Source organism: Leuciscus leuciscus, assembly GCF_965113295.1.
Source record: "Leuciscus leuciscus genome assembly, chromosome: 17".
Classification (NCBI taxonomy): domain Eukaryota; kingdom Metazoa; phylum Chordata; class Actinopteri; order Cypriniformes; family Leuciscidae; genus Leuciscus; species Leuciscus leuciscus.
In genome coordinates, this window is record NC_138741.1 from 29,195,573 (window position 1) to 29,212,103 (window position 16,531).

A 16,531-nucleotide genomic window follows, 5' to 3' on the forward strand; every position below is an offset into this window, starting at 1 on the left:
AAACTGTGCTAGATGTTAAGTTTTGTGAAGGAGGGTCACTGGGAGGGAGCCTTTAAGCTCTGTTTATGATCACTACTCAGCTATTTAGTGGTTTTCAAATATATATTTTAGGAATTGGAGTGCCATATTTTGAGTTTTGATATTTGCGATAAGGCGATTGGTCTATTTTGGGGCTATTTTTGATTGGCCATTGGGCTAGTTTTGTTACACAAACCTGGCAACCCTAACCAGAGGTCCCTAAAATTAACATTAAAATTTAACAATGTATTCACAGAGCCACATTGAGATCCCCATTTCTCTGGAATTGAACAGGGTCATAAAAATGCAGACTCCAAAAGAAAATCTAAAAAGGTACTTCTTGAGTTACAGGCATGCAAACTTTGGAGGAAAAAGGGCTTTTTCCCATTTTTGAGCTGTCTCCATGCATACACAATGCAACAAGGATTGCTAAAGTCAACAGATTTTACCAACATACCTACCAATCTCTGTGTAAAAATAAAGTAGTGATGCTGCCATCTTGCTAAAGTCATTTTCTTCCACCTGTAATTTGGTTCCAAATCACATATGAAAATAGGCCTAGTCATTTTGACCCCTCTACACAATAGTTTATTACCAAGTAAATATTCATCCATGGCATTTAATATATTGGCTTTCATCGCTATTTATATTTGTCTTTCATCAGAAAAAACCTCAACAAAATCAAACATTTTAAAAGTTTCTGAAATGTGGTTGATTTGACAGAATGACCCTTGAGTCATTCCTAAGCCCTGTTTGGATTTTCACACTAGCGCTGTGAGAGGTCAGTATTTCGTGACTCAAGTTTTGAAAGGAAGGTGTGGAATATGATTCATCATATTTCTATAAAGGACCCGAGCTACAGTGAGTTAGAAACCAGATGATGGTGTAGGTGACACTGAACTCCTGCCTTTTGCTCCTGCGCCGCGTGGAGGCTATTTTTGTACCTCCTGTGACCGTTGGAGCGTCTCTCACTGGCAGCTGACCACAGGGGCCAAATCAAAACAACGACAGCACAGCCACCAACCTGTTACAGCGCTGAGACCATATCACAACACCCTGCTGGACACATACAAGACTCTATCCTGAAAGCAAACTCACATCCAAGGAAAAGGAGGTTTCATATTCACCATTCTCTGTCAGACTCTGAATCTGAGTGAGCTTAAGCGATATGACCTCAAATGAGGAGGACAAAGATCCTGATATTGAGCTTTTTGTGAAGGTAAGCATGAAGATAACCTTTAATGAGCTCTTTTACTGTGTTTTGTGCACTTAATCAATAGTCAGAAATCATTGGCAGCATTACCTTTGAAAACCAGTTGTAAGAAATCTGACAAGTTTCTTGGCAACGGTTGAGGTTAAGATGGGTGTTTGGCCCAGGATAGGACTCAAAAGGGGGCAGGTAACATTTCAAAGCAGAAACTCTGGGCTCTTCTTGAATTATTTCTTTCTTTCTATCAACACCTCATGCTCTTATTCCTCTAAAGGGCTGAAGGGAACTTCTGCTGCTTACTGTGGTTTGTTTTGCATTACGTTTTGCAGATGTGGGGACATTTAGAGAACATTTGAAATTGCTGAAAGAGTGAAAAGAATACAAAAGTTGAGAAAGACATTATTAAAAGCATTTATAAATCAAAGAACCATCATAAGGTCAGATACTGTATTTATTCCATATGGCGTCTTATTGCATGAGTCAAAGTTATAAATAGAGCTAATAGTGACAGAAAAACTTTGACTGGCATGCGTTTACTGCTTGATTGAGTTGCTGAATATTGTCCTTATTTGTGATGTTTGCCAAGTTGCTTATTTGCTTAGTGAATTGACAAAACCCCTAACTCTTAGTTTTAAACTTTCACATACTGTGTTACAGACATTAATGATTCCTTAAATCATGTGTCTTCTTGTTGTGTCCTGTTACTTCACTGTGATCTAGACAATAAATCAAGCACAAAAATGTTACTGATCACAGAGATTTAGAAGTGCTCTTTTTAACTGAGCCAGTAGGTAACCACCTAGAACATTCTTTTAACCACATATAGCAACATGCAAAAAAGCACTCAAAACACCATAGCAACAGCATAGAAATGCCCTGGTAACCAGCTTTAACTAATGTTCAAAGAGCCGGGCCACTCAGAAATCCAATAACTTCTTTTAATATTAAAATTATATTTAGTCCTTGCTCTGAAGATCTTTTATCCAATGGGAAGGTTTGAGTACTCCACAGGTTGGGTGGATTGAGTAATGTCAGAATAAAAAAAAAACTTCCCAGGCACATACAGTAAATGTCTCGTGTGTGAGCATAACCACAGGTGTAACATCAGCAATACGTTGGACATTCGATCTGAGCCAACCAAGCGTTGAGTGTTTAACTCAGAAGGGTGTTTGAAAACTAATCTCTTTGCATTTTATCCTAGCAAGTGATAAACACATTAATTTAGGCGGCTTGGATGATGTCTAACCAAGTTCTGTTGACAGGTACAGTATGACCTAAAACCCCTTTGCTGTGGGCTAATGGGGCAGGTAATGGAATTTCCATGAATAATTCAGCTCGAGCACCGATCTGATGTCCGGCTCAGGTTACTGGCCCAGTTTAAGGACGCTATTGGATAGCTCTTCTAATTTCAGATATGGAAAATTGGCACCGAATCACATTGGTTCTTTGTATTGTGTACTATTGTTTTGAAGATTACAAATCATGTACTGAAAGGTGAATGACTTTCAGGGGTTTAATAATCTCACATTTGCACTAATCATTGAAGTATAAATAGAATTTTCCAGTTCAATATATTCTTCCATATTTTTGTGACTTGGAAATATCCACTATTCGCTCCTTTCTTCCTTTAATTTCTGCTACAAGAAACTGGAACCTTCCAAAAATGTGCATTTGGAGGGGCATTCTGCACTTTTCTCAGTGAAGATTCTTCTAAACTAAAGGCACACTTCTACACTTCTTCTCCTTGTATGTGATTGCTGAAATCTCACTAGGTTATTGGTCCAGATAGCCTTGGTCTTCTGTAAGGTAGAATCACTCATCTTGTGCAACATTATAAATTGCTAATGAAAAAAATATAAAAAAGTATCAAGTTGAGTTGTTTGCTCAAACAGCTTCCCCCTCTCTCTGTCCCTCATATGTATACCAAGATTTGGATTGTTCTAGAAAAACAGTTCTAGAAAGTTCCAGAAAGTTCTAAACAGTTCTAGAAAGTTCTAAACAGTTCTAGAAAGTGATACTTATAAGCAGTGACGTTTGTTATATGGTTGTTCCAATTTTTTATCTGTGGTGACCTTTTTTTAAACTTAGAGGAATTAGGGCTTTTTTCATTGTTTTTAAGCAAAAGTTCATCGATTTATAATACAGGAAATATTTTATTTAAAAAATAACTTATAACCCTAATATATACTGTACATTTTAAAAATTTATATTTTATACACAACTTTTATAATAGCAAGAATTTTTATATTGCTGATTTGCGAAAAAACTTTTTTCAAAAATGTATCCTGCCTGAAAAAATACTGGTACAGTACTATTGTACTTTGTCTTGATTATTATATTCATATATCTTACTGTATATGATGTGAATGTATTGAGTCTGGTTTGTGTTCCTCAGGCTGGCAGTGATGGTGAAAGTATCGGAAACTGTCCTTTCTCTCAAAGGCTTTTTATGATCCTGTGGCTAAAGGGAGTCGTGTTTAACGTCACCACTGTCGATCTGAAAAGGTAATGAAATATCAATTGTTTTTTAAAATATTTTTTTTAGTGCTGAAATGTGCTCGATTCGATATCTATCCTCAAAAGCCTTGAATAGATATTTTTTCCGTATTTATTTGCGCAAACACTGAACATAATAAATCTGATTAATGTGAATCTTATTACTAGTCGTCTCCACAAGATGTCATCCTCTTATTTACCTTGTGCGATGTTACAATGGGGAGCCTGTCATTCATTCAGTGCTTAACATGACAGATGCAGGTGCGCCTTTCAGCGTGACAGACGTTCCGGACAGATGGAACTGTCACTGTCCCGATCATGCCAGTGCTGCATGTTCACGAAAGATTATCATTTGCACCATGTTTTAAGCCTTGCCAATCTGAACAATGCGCCCAGAAAGCAGCTTCGTTCTCAGACAGTGCGTGAATACCTATTGAGTTGTCTTTCTCGTCTTCTTGCACTTGAACGGACAAATTCACACAAAATGATATCAAAATGCTAGTCTTGGCGAGTGTTCTTCTAGTAAACATAGTCTGCTATGTCTTAAGAAATGTTAACAGTTGAGAAAGACAACGCATGTGGACAGTATCAGTATATTGGATCCGTAAATTAGTCTTAAAGTGACAATAACCTAATATTCCTGCTGCCATCTGGTTTTTAAAGTTGATCAAACAACAAAAGACAAAGAGAAAATCACTCAATGAACTTGACTGAATAACTTTTGTAACTTTAAAAAGGATTAATCTATATCTAATTTATACAGAATATGCAGCGTTAGCTTACATTTGATTACTTTATTAAATTTCTGTAGGCCTACCTGAAAACTACTGTTAGATCTAGTAAAACCTGAAAAGCACTGTTTATTTAATTTGTATCTTTGTTCTATTGTATTTTTTTTGTGCTTTTGCTTGCAGTTTGATTATTTGTTCTTATTTGATTAATGACAGTGTACTTGTCTTTAATAATATTTCAAATTTATATTAGTTAGATACAGTGGTGTAACTTTGTTTTAAAAAGTGTGGAGGACAGTACAATAATAAATGCACAAATGCAAAAACTAACTATTTTATTAATTGTTTTGTGGTAGGGAAAATTATTTATTGAACTGAATTGAGAATCGAATTGAGATCTAGCAAATTGGATTCTACTCAAATTGGGACATCTGTATCAATACCCAGCCCTAGGGTTGCTGTTAATATATTAAATATATATTTTACAAAATAACGTTCTCTTGTAACAAATTAATAAATTTCTGTCACAATATCGCTTCTATCACAAAACATTCACCAAATATTGAATCTTAAATCATATACACTTGATATGTGTTTTGTCAAGATTAAATAATTAAATAATTTTGACACATTATGACACTGCCCACTAGGGGGAGGGGCCCATTAAAAGTATAATTTCCATGGTAACGCAAACTCCTATATTCATGATTTAGAAAAGTTTGACGTTGTCAGGTTTCCGGAAACGAAGGACCCAAAAGTAGAGAGATGCTCAGTAAAAACAATCTTTATTAATTAAGCTCAAATAACTGGTACCGAACCGTAGAGCTCAGGGCCGGGCTCAACCCAGTAGAAGAGAGAATAAATCGCAGACCAGGCAATAGTCAAAAACAAGATAATCAGTCGATAAAGCGTCTGTTCCAAGGGAGGAGAAGGAGAATCAGGCAGGCGAGAAGTCATCCCCAGGCGAACGGAGAGCAAACAGAGAATTAATCCAGGTCTGAGATAAGTGACAGGCAGTGGTAGTTAACAAAGATCGGCAACCAAAGCAGGGGAGAATTCCAGAAGTACGAGTCACTAATTGATTCTTAAAGTCGAGCTGACAGAGACACAAAAAAGAAAGCTCTTGTGAAAGAATCTCGTGAGCAGGATAGAGTGAGCTGAATGCAGAGCGTGATCAGCTGAGAACGGCCGCCACGTGCAGGAAGAAAACAAAAACAAAGAGTAGTGCCAGAGAAAAGGGACTGATCAAACCCGAGTCCTGACAGTTCCCACCTCCTAGGGCAAGGTGCACCAGGTGCACCCCGGGTCAGAGGAGAATGACGGTGATAGAATTCTGTGATGAGCGAGTGGTCCAGAATGTCTCGAGCTGGGACCCAACATCTCTCTTTCGGGCCGTATTCCTCCCAGTCCACTAGATACTGGAAGCCCCGTCCACGGCATCTGGAATCAAGAATCAGCCTGACAATGACCTTTACACAAGAAACATGAAAGACAGGGTGGACACGAGGGAGAGGGTGCACTGAAGCTGCTCTGTCACCGGACTCATGACCTTAAAGATGGGGTATGGCCCAATGAACCTGGGTGGCAGCTTGACACCTTCTGCCCACAGATATATATATGTATATGTACAGAGTGCTACAGTTTCGGCAGCAGTCAGCAGCTCTTTTAGTAGCCCCTTGGACTGGACCAACTGGTCCTCCTCCAGGTATGACACAGTGCTGGATAAATGCCTGGACCAAGGGGACAGCAGCCTCTACACCCTGGGAAGGAAACAGAGGAGGTTGATAACTGAGACAACACATGAATGGGGGAAATCCAGTCGAGAACACCGGCAAGGAGTTATGGGCATACTCAGCCCAAGTAAGCTGCTGACTCCAGGTATAGGGGTTTTGGGTGGCCAGACATCGGAGCATCTGCTTGAGATCCTGGTTTGCACGTTTGGTCTGGCCGTTCATCTGTGGATAGAACCCTGAGGACAGACTGGCGGAGACACCCAGCTGCTGGCAGATATTCCCTCCAAAAGTGGGACACGAACTGGGCCCCCTGTCAGACACCACATCCTCCGGAAGGCAGTGAATCTGGAAGACGTGGTCAGCGACCACCCGGGCTGTCTCCCTAGCCGAGGGGAGTTTGGGAAGGGGAATGAAGTGGACAGTTTTGGAAAAGCAATCAATCACAGTAAGGATCATAGTACTGCTGCTGGATGGATGGAGACTGGTAACAAAATCCACGGCAATATGTGACCGGGGAGGGAAGGAATGGGAAGGGTGCAGCAGATCAACGGTAGGTTGATGGGAAGACTTGTTTTGAGCACAAAACTTTGCAAGCACCCACGAACCGATGGATGTCCTCAGTCATGGCCTGCCACCAAAAACGTTGACAGATGGCTACCAGCGACCTCCTCACACCAGGGTAGCATTTTAGTTTGTGGAGTAGTGATCCCACTGCAAGACGGCAGTGCGGACCATCTCAGGCACAAAAAAACAGACCCGCCGGACACCCCTCAGGCACCTTGACTCCGGCTAGGGCTCGCCTGACCTGGCCCTCGACACCCCAGGCGACGGCCCCCACCACTTGCCCTGAAGGCAGAATAGTATCAGGAAGAGCCACATCATCAGCAGTGTTGCCAGAATTGGGCTACTTTTGAGTTAAGTTGCCGACTAAAAAGCATTTCGCGGGTTGATTTCCACCCCTGTAAGTACGATTTCGGATCACTAGCAGCTTCTGATGCCGATGACGTAATTGTGTTCTGTGGGAGAGTGACGTGTGAATAATAAGCACACGGATGCAACTTATAAAGGGATTTTTGAGAAAGAACTGCTCTGACACCCACCTCTGATGCGTCCAACTGCTTTACGAGAGAAAGGCACCGGCCAGTCAGAGACTTTCCGTTGCAGGGTCCAGTCCCCTCCACTGAGATGATGGACCCCAAGTACAGAACCAACTGAGCATTAAAGGTACACTTCTCAACCTTCACAAACGACTGGTTCTCTTACAGCTGCTGTAGCACTTGCCTGACATGTTGGATGTGCAGCTGAAATAAGCGAGGAAAAATTGAGATGTCATCCAGGTACACAAAGACGAATTTATTGATCATGTCTTTCAGTTTGTCATTGACGAGTGCTTGGAAGACGTCCGGGCCGTATATATAAAAAACTGTATTGGACAGGCTAAATTCAATATTCAAAATGCCTCGTAGGGGTACTAAAAGCTGTCTTCCACTCGTCCCCCTCCCTCATCCGAAACAAGATGCTAAGCATTGTCTAAGTTCAATTTCGTGGAGAACTTTGCAGGACCTCAAAGGCTGTAGACATACAGTAAGAGGAGGGGGGTTCCTGTTTTTAATGCCCGTTCAGGAGCAGACAAGGAGAAAAGGCATCCGTGAGGAGGAGAGGTGCTGGGAAGGTAAATAGCACAGTCATACGGCTGGTGAGGAGGAAGAGAAGCAGCTCAAGACCCACTGAAGACCGCTCTGTGGAGCAGAGATCCATCTGACATGCTCAATACAATCTTTATTAATTAAGCTAAAATAACTGGCGATGAGCCGTAGAGCTCAGGGCCGGGCTAAACCCAATAGAAGAGAGAATAGACCGCAGGCAATGAAAAACCAGATAATCAGTCTGTAAAGCGTCTGGTCCAAGGGGAACTCGAGGAGAATCAGGCAGGCGAGAAGTCAAAACCCAGGCGAACAGCGAGCAAGTGATTGTGTCCATATTTTAAAGCTTTATACTCTGCGTCTAAATGTTGCTCCTCATCTTTTCCTCACTCCACATATTAAATAGATCTAATACCTTCCTTTCTGCTCTTTCTTTCCTTCCTTCCATCTCTGACTTTAATTTCCTGACTACACACTCATTTCTGTTTCTAAAAAAGAAATTATACTAACTATAAAATAACCAGTGAATGTACATTTATTTTATGAATTTTAGTATAATTACTGAAGGTTGAAGGTCACCCACTTTACCTGAATCACACTGCCCCACTTTATCGAACACATTCGGCCAAAGAAAAGAATTTAGTGAGCAACCTTATAAGTTAGAAATGAAAATCTTATGTCAAAGGGTTTTCGGTTTCACCTTGGCCACACCCAAACGTGTCATATCGTATCAACCAAAACTATTGAACACAGTACAATATCTTGAATTTAGTTATTTTATAGCTTATCTTATTTGCTTGTTTTATCTTATTTTAAATCATTATAAGTCATCTTGAGGCCCCCTTGGAAGTTTGTTGAGGCCCGCTTGTGGGCCCTGGGAGAGAACCTTTGCTTTACATGTTTGTCCCACCAAAATATCCTGTTTTAATGAGAAATGCATTAACATTGCAAAGAAAAGTGATTTTTTAATTGGTCTGCAGAAATAACATTCTCTTCTACATTGTGTAATGATCAAAATCAGAAAAGTCTAAAGTTTTTCATTATTCTTCAAGGAAACCAGCTGATCTTCATAATCTCGCTCCTGGAACTCCTCCGCCATTCCTTACTTTCAATGGAGAGGTGCGAACAGACATCAACAAAATCGAGGAATACTTGGAAGAGATGCTAGCACCACCCAAGTAGGTTGACAGGATGCTGATAGATGGATTGATTGTTTATGTAATGTGAACAGCGTTGTTATTTATTTTCTTTCTCTTCCAAAGGTATCCAAAACTGGTTGCAAAGAACAAGGAGTCAAATACAGCAGGAAATGACATCTTTGCAAAGTTCTCAGCCTACATCAAGAACACAAAGCCAGAAGCCAACGCAAGTGAGTTTAACGTCTGCTCTGTAACTTATTAGACAGGTTGAAGGAATATCTCCAGCTCTTTATGCATGCTCTGCTGTCAACGGAAAAATATGGAGCCACATGTTATCCAAAGCTCATTCACATTCCGCTAGGCCTTTACAGGGATTGTCTTGACTTAAAGTCACTATATTTCTTCAGATAAAAACATTCAGCTCAAGCACATATCAAACTTTTGGCTGTGTAGGTCTGGAGAAGGCGCTACTGAAAGCTCTGAAGAAACTGGACAACTTCCTTAACTCCCCTCTCCCGGATGAGATTGATGCCGATGGTACGGGGGAGAAGTTCTCCAACCGAAAGTACTTGGACGGCAATGAATTAACGCTCTCAGACTGCAACCTCCTCCCTAAACTGCACGTAGTGAAGGTGACGTACCACTGGGACATCTGGTGTAATTGATCACTTAGTGCAAGATAAAATACTGGTGATTCCTGAAACGCTCTAGGAGTGTCTTTTTATTGAACTGAATCCAATTTTTTGAAAGTTAAAAGTGTTTTGAACATTCCCACCATTATTGCCAGGAATAAAAGATACAGTGGGGCAAGTTGTCACACTTCGTATACTGTATGGGGCAAGTTGTCACAATGGGATCCTGTTAATTTATTAACACTGATTTGAGAAGATTACCTTTTCTGAAATATTAAATACTGTCTAAATTAAAAGCAGTCATCTTCCACACCGTATTTTTGACTTGTTTTTCAATAAAATAATCGAAAGATTCTTAAATCAAGAGAGAAGCAAAATAAAGTTGTGTTTTCTATCTGCCAATGAAGTAAGAAAAGTTTACAAAATTCTTAGGGAAAACAGTTTTATTTTTCTGACCCCACTGGCAGACATTGTTTTCTTGTTTTAAGCATAAACTCACTTAATTTTCATACTTTCTCAGAAAACAAGACTTAATATCTTAAGTTATTTTGCGCCACAAGTAAATGTATCTTGATTTAAGAATGATTAGATATTTGTATTGTAAAACAAGGCAAAAGTACTGAGTAGAAAATTATTATTAATATATGTTGGCAGTGCACATCATATCTACACATCAAATTCTATTTAATGGATAAATTAAAACAATTGATGAAGCAAAGCAACATGCAAAGATATACAGCAAATGATGATTTCCATAAAATTACAACACATAACATAAACACATGTGACAACTTGCCCAAACCTGACATTTATTGAAATACTTTTAGGATGATTTGTTTGGAATATAAACTAGCAGTGTCAGTTGTTTGGTTTCATCATTATTTTTCTTCCCACATTCATGCAGGTGGTTTCTAAGAAATTCCGTAACTTTGAGATTCCATCAGAGTTCACTGGATTTTGGAGGTACCTGCAGAACGCCTATGCACGTGATGAATTCACCAACACCTGTGCGGCAGACAGAGAGATTGAACTGGCCTATCAGGACGTGGCCAAGCGGCCGGGCAAATGAACACGCACCAAGCAATGACTCTAATAATCATATACAAAACTAGTGAAAGAGAAAATGATTTTCCTTCAGCAGTTCTTGAGCAGAATTTGCCATATTGGCTCAGTCCTGTGATATTCTAAACTGTTACTTGCCCTCGTCATGCTTGTGAGTACTTCCAATGCTATCTCACTGCCAATTCGTACGAGTGAGGTCGTATGAATTCGTACGAATTAGCCACCTCGTAATAATACGTACGAATTGCCGTGAGATCGGGTTGGTACTTCCATTACTTTTGCCATTATGTTTACTGACTGTAAGTGACATAAACTGCTCTATTAGTGTCGCTATCTATGACGGTCTAGAAAAAACACTGTGCCACTGTTTCTATAACTTTTCAGGGTGGGATGGTGATTCTATTCATTTAAAGCCCTTTGCGTTTTTGTGTTGCATAAATTATTTTTGCTAGCTTTTGAAACAGTAGCCTGATATAAATTTGTGCTTTATCTGAGAGTACTATATGTAACCTTAGTATTTATTATCAAGTCAAGTATTACCATTATTTATATAGTGCTTTTTACAATTCATATTGTTTCAAAGCTGCATATTATGGTTAATGTTTGATAATTTCTGATGGAGAAAAAAAGTGAACATGAAAGAATTAAATTTCTTTAGAATTGGCTTGAAAACAATTCTATTTAGGCACACAGCCCCACCTAGTGGTGAAATTAATAAAACTGAGCTATTCAAATTGGCCTAATTCTGCAGATGATATACACTGCTCGGCCAAAAAAATAATTGCTGTTTGGTTTGGTTTGCCGCTGTTGGTAGGGAAATGCTTCATTATTGCAGTGATTATTATGTTTCTAGCATGTTATATGTTTGGCAGCAGTTCTTCCAAACCTAACTGATGGAGTGTGTAGCTTTTCATTTCTCAAGCAACCCTGTAGGAAGACACATCATGACCATATTCCAGGAAGACAATGTCAAGATTAATCAGACTCGAACTGTGAAAGGATGGTTGGGAGGAGCATGAAGAATCATTTTCACACATGAACCTTAAATTCATTGAAAGTCTTTGGGATGTGCTGGAGAAGACTTTACAGAGTCCTGGACTCTTGTATTCTCAATACAAGATATTGACCAAAGATTGATGCACCTCTTGACGGAAACATCACAACATTTATTTCCATCAAGAGGTTCCCACTAATTCATGTGTGAAAATGATTCTTCATGCTCCTCCCAACCATTCTTTAACAGTTTGAGCCTGATGAATCTTGACATTGTCTTCCTGGAATATGGCCATGATGTGTCTTCCTACAAGGTTGTTTAAGAAATGAAAAGCTACACACTCCATCAATTAGGTTTAGAAGAACTGCTGCCAAACATATAACATGATAGAAACATAGATTAATCTGTTTCTATTATCAAATTAAAGCCATCAGACAAAATAGGCACATGTTTAGGCCCTGCCTGGAATTTTTCATATATTTGAACTCATGGTCTCTTATAAGAAATATATATATATATTTTTATAAAGCTTGTGAAGCCTCTTTTGTTTGGTCACACACGTGTTATACTGCAAGATAAATATTTCAAGGTGAAAAGACATGTCGTCGATTACCACAGACATTTGACTTGTCCCTCCGCTACGATGGAATTCAATAAGAAAATAGCTTCTATTTTCAATACAAAAAATGTGTATCATGTGATCTGTAAAGTTAACCGAACTCGTCCTTGTAGCTGCGGAACTGCTTTTCTAGTCGGATATCCGCGTTTAATGAAGCTCCTGTCTTTGTATCCTCCCCCGTTTCACGAGTTCACACGTACATGAAATCTAATGTAGTATTTATGCGTATTTGGCTTGCTGTCCAGGGGAGGGCTCCGAGCTCGGAATTTTGCCCAAACCCAGAGTACTCCCCCTATACTGGGGTAGACCCAGCCGAGTGTGAGGTGATGGGGTGGTGGAGGGATGCTGAGAAACTTGTCGTGAGACAGGAGGTGAGGAAAAGCTTTATTTATACAGGCTTCCTCTTGAGCTGATTGGTTGATTACCTGAACGTGCTCCTCCCGAACTTTGTTACATAAAACTTCATTTTGTGAGACAGTTACCGCGTTTATCGACTTGGCGTTGTCATGAGACATGACAGGAAATACAGCTTAGTAAATCATTCTACATGTGCATTTTTTAATTGTTGTTTTATCTTAGTTAGTCGCCATTTATCTTCAGTGGCATGGATATGTTACATGTTCTGTGAGTTTATTTTGTATTGAACCAGCCTAAAACCTGTTTTTCTGAGATGTTTTGGCCACTTGTCAGGTTGGGCGATCATATAACTAGCTAAACCAGTCGAACACCAGCCTTGCCAGGTTAAAAGTAAACCACATTAAAACATGCTAAGGTGATTTAAGGTTTTTGATGTTGCTGTTGGGTTTTCCCCCCAGCAGGATAAAGATTAATATTAATTCATATTCATTTACACACCTTACCTTGAATAACGCTGCAGTTAGTAACATTTTCATATGGCATAAATAACTTGGCCTGGTTACAACCGAACATCTGCTGAGTTCCAACAACTGGATACAATATGAGACGCTTAAGATAATATTTCATGAAAACCAAATGGTCACCCTCTATCAAACTGTCAAATACGTGTGAAAAAAGCTGTCATTCCATCTGATTTCCAGCACATGCGATGTCTGGATGTCAGGTTTAGCTGGCAGCAGTATAATATTGCTTCAGTATTAAACAAGCATGGAGATCAGATTGGACACATGCCGAAACAGGAGAGGTTTTCCTCTGGTAGCTCAGGGCCGCTCGGCCTCATGGGTTTTAATTACCCTACGTCCTGTTGTGAAAGCCCTTTCACCATCTTCGAGCCGTCCAACACATTTCTTTCACTGCATATTTAAACCATCTGCATTTATTTCTGCAGTCTTTATTTGGGCAGTGGGGCAAAGGGCCGGTCAAACATGCGCTTTGCTCCTTAAATGCTTCATTAAATTTTGCACCTATCTCGATGAAATGTCCTGCAGTCATAAAGGTCGGGTCGACTCGCTCACATCCCAAGCATCAACGCACCAAACACCCAATCATATGTCTTCAGATGGAAATCCTTCTCCAACACACTTTTATTTCCCCCAAAAACAGTATTCTCTGTGAGGAAAACAACATCTGTGTCAAAATCTGTTTTTCCAAATTTATTTTAAAATGTTCTGACTTGCAGTTTCCAATAGACTTGCATTGGCTTATTTTTAGTCACTTCGTTCAACTTGATTGATGAGATTGCATTCAATCGGGTATCCTTATTCCATGTACTCATGGCTACAGTAAATACAGCTGTATATATATAGCCAGAAAAAATCAAATCTTCCATTGATTATCTGACATAACACGTCATTGTACTCTAAAAATATCCTGTAAGTTTCAGAACTCAAGAATTCCTTGTTAGTCCAAAAACACCTATTATTGAAACCAATCTGCCCAAATGTCTCGTTTTGGATTGTGTCACATTATGACGTAATATTGCGACAAAATACAGCCTCTGCAGAAGAAAATCTATGCCTACATCTACATCGTTTCTTTAGCCCCACCCACTGTCATGTCATGTAGTAGTAAATACGAGAGAGATGCAAACACAGGATTACTTCAGCAACAAGAACATAGAGATGCCTCTGAGGATTACAAGATGTTTTGAAAAGCCTAGTTGTGGAAAAACACAGTCTTTGCATTGCCTTACTTGTGATCCTAACATTAAGAAAGCGTGGATGAACTGATTAACGCAGTTCCAGATCACGTCAGTTAGACACTTTCCGATTGTTCATTTGACTGCGGATTCATTTTTAAACAAGACACTATTTGGCCCAGGCTTTTTAGGGTGTGTTCACACTTGGCACATTTGGTTCGATTAAAACGTACTCAGGGGCGATTGCTCTATTAGTGCGGTTCATTTGAATAAGTGTGAACGCTGCCACCAAACCCTGATATAAGCCACCAAATAAGCGGGCCGAGACCGCTAAAAAGATGGATCTCGCTCCGCTTCCCAACGAATTCTGGTGAGGTTCGAATGAAATATGAACGCATGGACCAATGACATGTATACGAACCAAAAACGGGACATAAAAAAACTTGTCAAAGTCATGATGTCCCTGTTCGGTACAGGCATCAGAACCGCATCTCCTCGCAGCAGATCTTACTTTGTGTGTGTGATTCCTGCCGCTGTTTTGACTCCTTTACACATTTTATTAGCTCATCACAAGTTCTCAGCTCCATCATATGCCATCATATGTAGGCTACGCACATAAAACGTGTGCATTTAGCCCGGCACATAGCATTGTTTTGGATGTTCGGTAAGTTCCGCTGCAAAATATACGTAGAAAAAGCCAACCAATCAGGTTGTGAACATATCCCTATGCCTTTAGGTTCGGTGTTAAAATGCGCTAAGGTCCTGACCAAGTGAACCGATCTAAAAGCGTGATCACACCCTTAGAGAGAGTGAAAATAAAAGATGATGCAGAGCTGACTATATTGGATCCAACAGTTATGTTTCAACACAAGTGTGAGGAACAATGTTTTTACTATGTGTCACTATTGCTTTGTTTGTTACAGATCGTTTGATATGTATTGAGTATTTATACTGTTGCTCCCCAGTCAAACTGTGAATATCCTAGTTGTGAATGTGATAGTTGTGATTTGCTGTTCTTTCTTTTGTTTCTGCATTAATGTGGTTAATGCGTTGGATTTATCAGATACGGATGAAAGCACATAGAGAATGCTGCTTTTGTTATTGTTTCAATCTAAGCCTTTCTCTGTTATCATGAATAAAAGCTTCAGTGAACAACATCTTCTGTTTTTTCAAGAGTAAGACATTACAACATGTTTCATTTTATTTAAAAAACAACACTGCAATTGACAATGTATAGCCTACTTTTTTCACTTTATCAAAAAGGATGAACGATGAATAGCCTATAAGAACGACAGTGAGTGCGACAAACAATGGTATATTCATTCATAATTACTTTTACACAAAACACTGTAAGGTATCATGTAAACTATAACTGTGGTAATTCCAAGTTCTGTTCTTAAAAAATGTGTGGTGTGTAACAAGATATTTTTCAACATTAGAAATGTTCAAAACAATTCTACACGTGTAATGGCGGGGAAGATGAATTTTTTTTTTGAAAGGGGGGGGGGTACAATGGTGTTTCATGTATTCAGAGTTGTTTACAGTGTTAAAGAGATGGATTCTCATGCTAAACATGGCCAAAGTCTTAAAAAAATATTTTGGACGAATAACGGAGAATTTCTGTGCCGAAAATCTTACTTCCGGGTTGGTACAAGTTTCGGCAGTTTTTTTCGATCGTGGATCTAATGACGTAGACGAGAGTGGAACTCCTTATGAGCATTTCTCTTGGAAAAGCGCGCCCGCGCACACGTCGACCAGAGGAGAGCGAGAACGCGCACATCAACATGCTTCAACAGGAAATCATCGGCAACGCTGCATAGGATTTGTTCAAGAATGTCTCCAAAAAAAGTGTTTTTGGATGTGAGGGAAAGCTTACCGTGTTCAGCTTCCCAAAGAACCCAGCGTTACAGGAACAGTGGATGCAGTTTTTCGATGTATTGCAGTTTTTCACACTTCCGGGTAGGCTTCATTTTTCAGATCAGAATGTTGCCCCTTGATCAGAATGTTGCCGCTTGGTTGTTAGCTATCGGCGCGTAAGCTCCGCCCACACGGCACGCCTCCAGCCGCTCGGTTTTTTCCGGAAAGACTCTGTACAGCCTATCTTTCTTTTATAAATATAATAAAATTAAAGACTTTTTGGAGATATGAAGGATGCAATACTACTCTATAGGTACTCAAGATTAACATGAGATTGACTG

At 39.6% G+C, this 16,531-nt stretch overlaps 1 protein-coding gene across 2 annotated transcripts in view; it reads left to right on the forward strand.

Annotated features, from left to right (window-relative positions):
* Positions 1 to 15,509, forward strand: part of LOC309479472 (chloride intracellular channel protein 5-like) — a 28,139-nt gene extending 12,630 nt beyond the window's left edge. Inside the window, exons 1-6 of one of the 2 annotated variants that reach the window (XM_082143653.1) lie at positions 913 to 1,237; positions 3,624 to 3,733; positions 8,884 to 9,009; positions 9,094 to 9,200; positions 9,424 to 9,602; positions 10,507 to 15,509. In XM_082143653.1, coding sequence (XP_081999779.1) covers positions 1,187 to 1,237; positions 3,624 to 3,733; positions 8,884 to 9,009; positions 9,094 to 9,200; positions 9,424 to 9,602; positions 10,507 to 10,671 — 738 coding nt within the window. In that variant the 5' untranslated portion in view covers positions 913 to 1,186 and the 3' untranslated portion in view covers positions 10,672 to 15,509. Of the gene's footprint in view, positions 1 to 912; positions 1,238 to 3,623; positions 3,734 to 8,883; positions 9,010 to 9,093; positions 9,201 to 9,423; positions 9,603 to 10,506 lie in introns of those variants that run through there. The other variant, XM_082143654.1, reaches the window with a different exon arrangement.
* Positions 15,510 to 16,531: the final 1,022 nt, after the last annotated feature.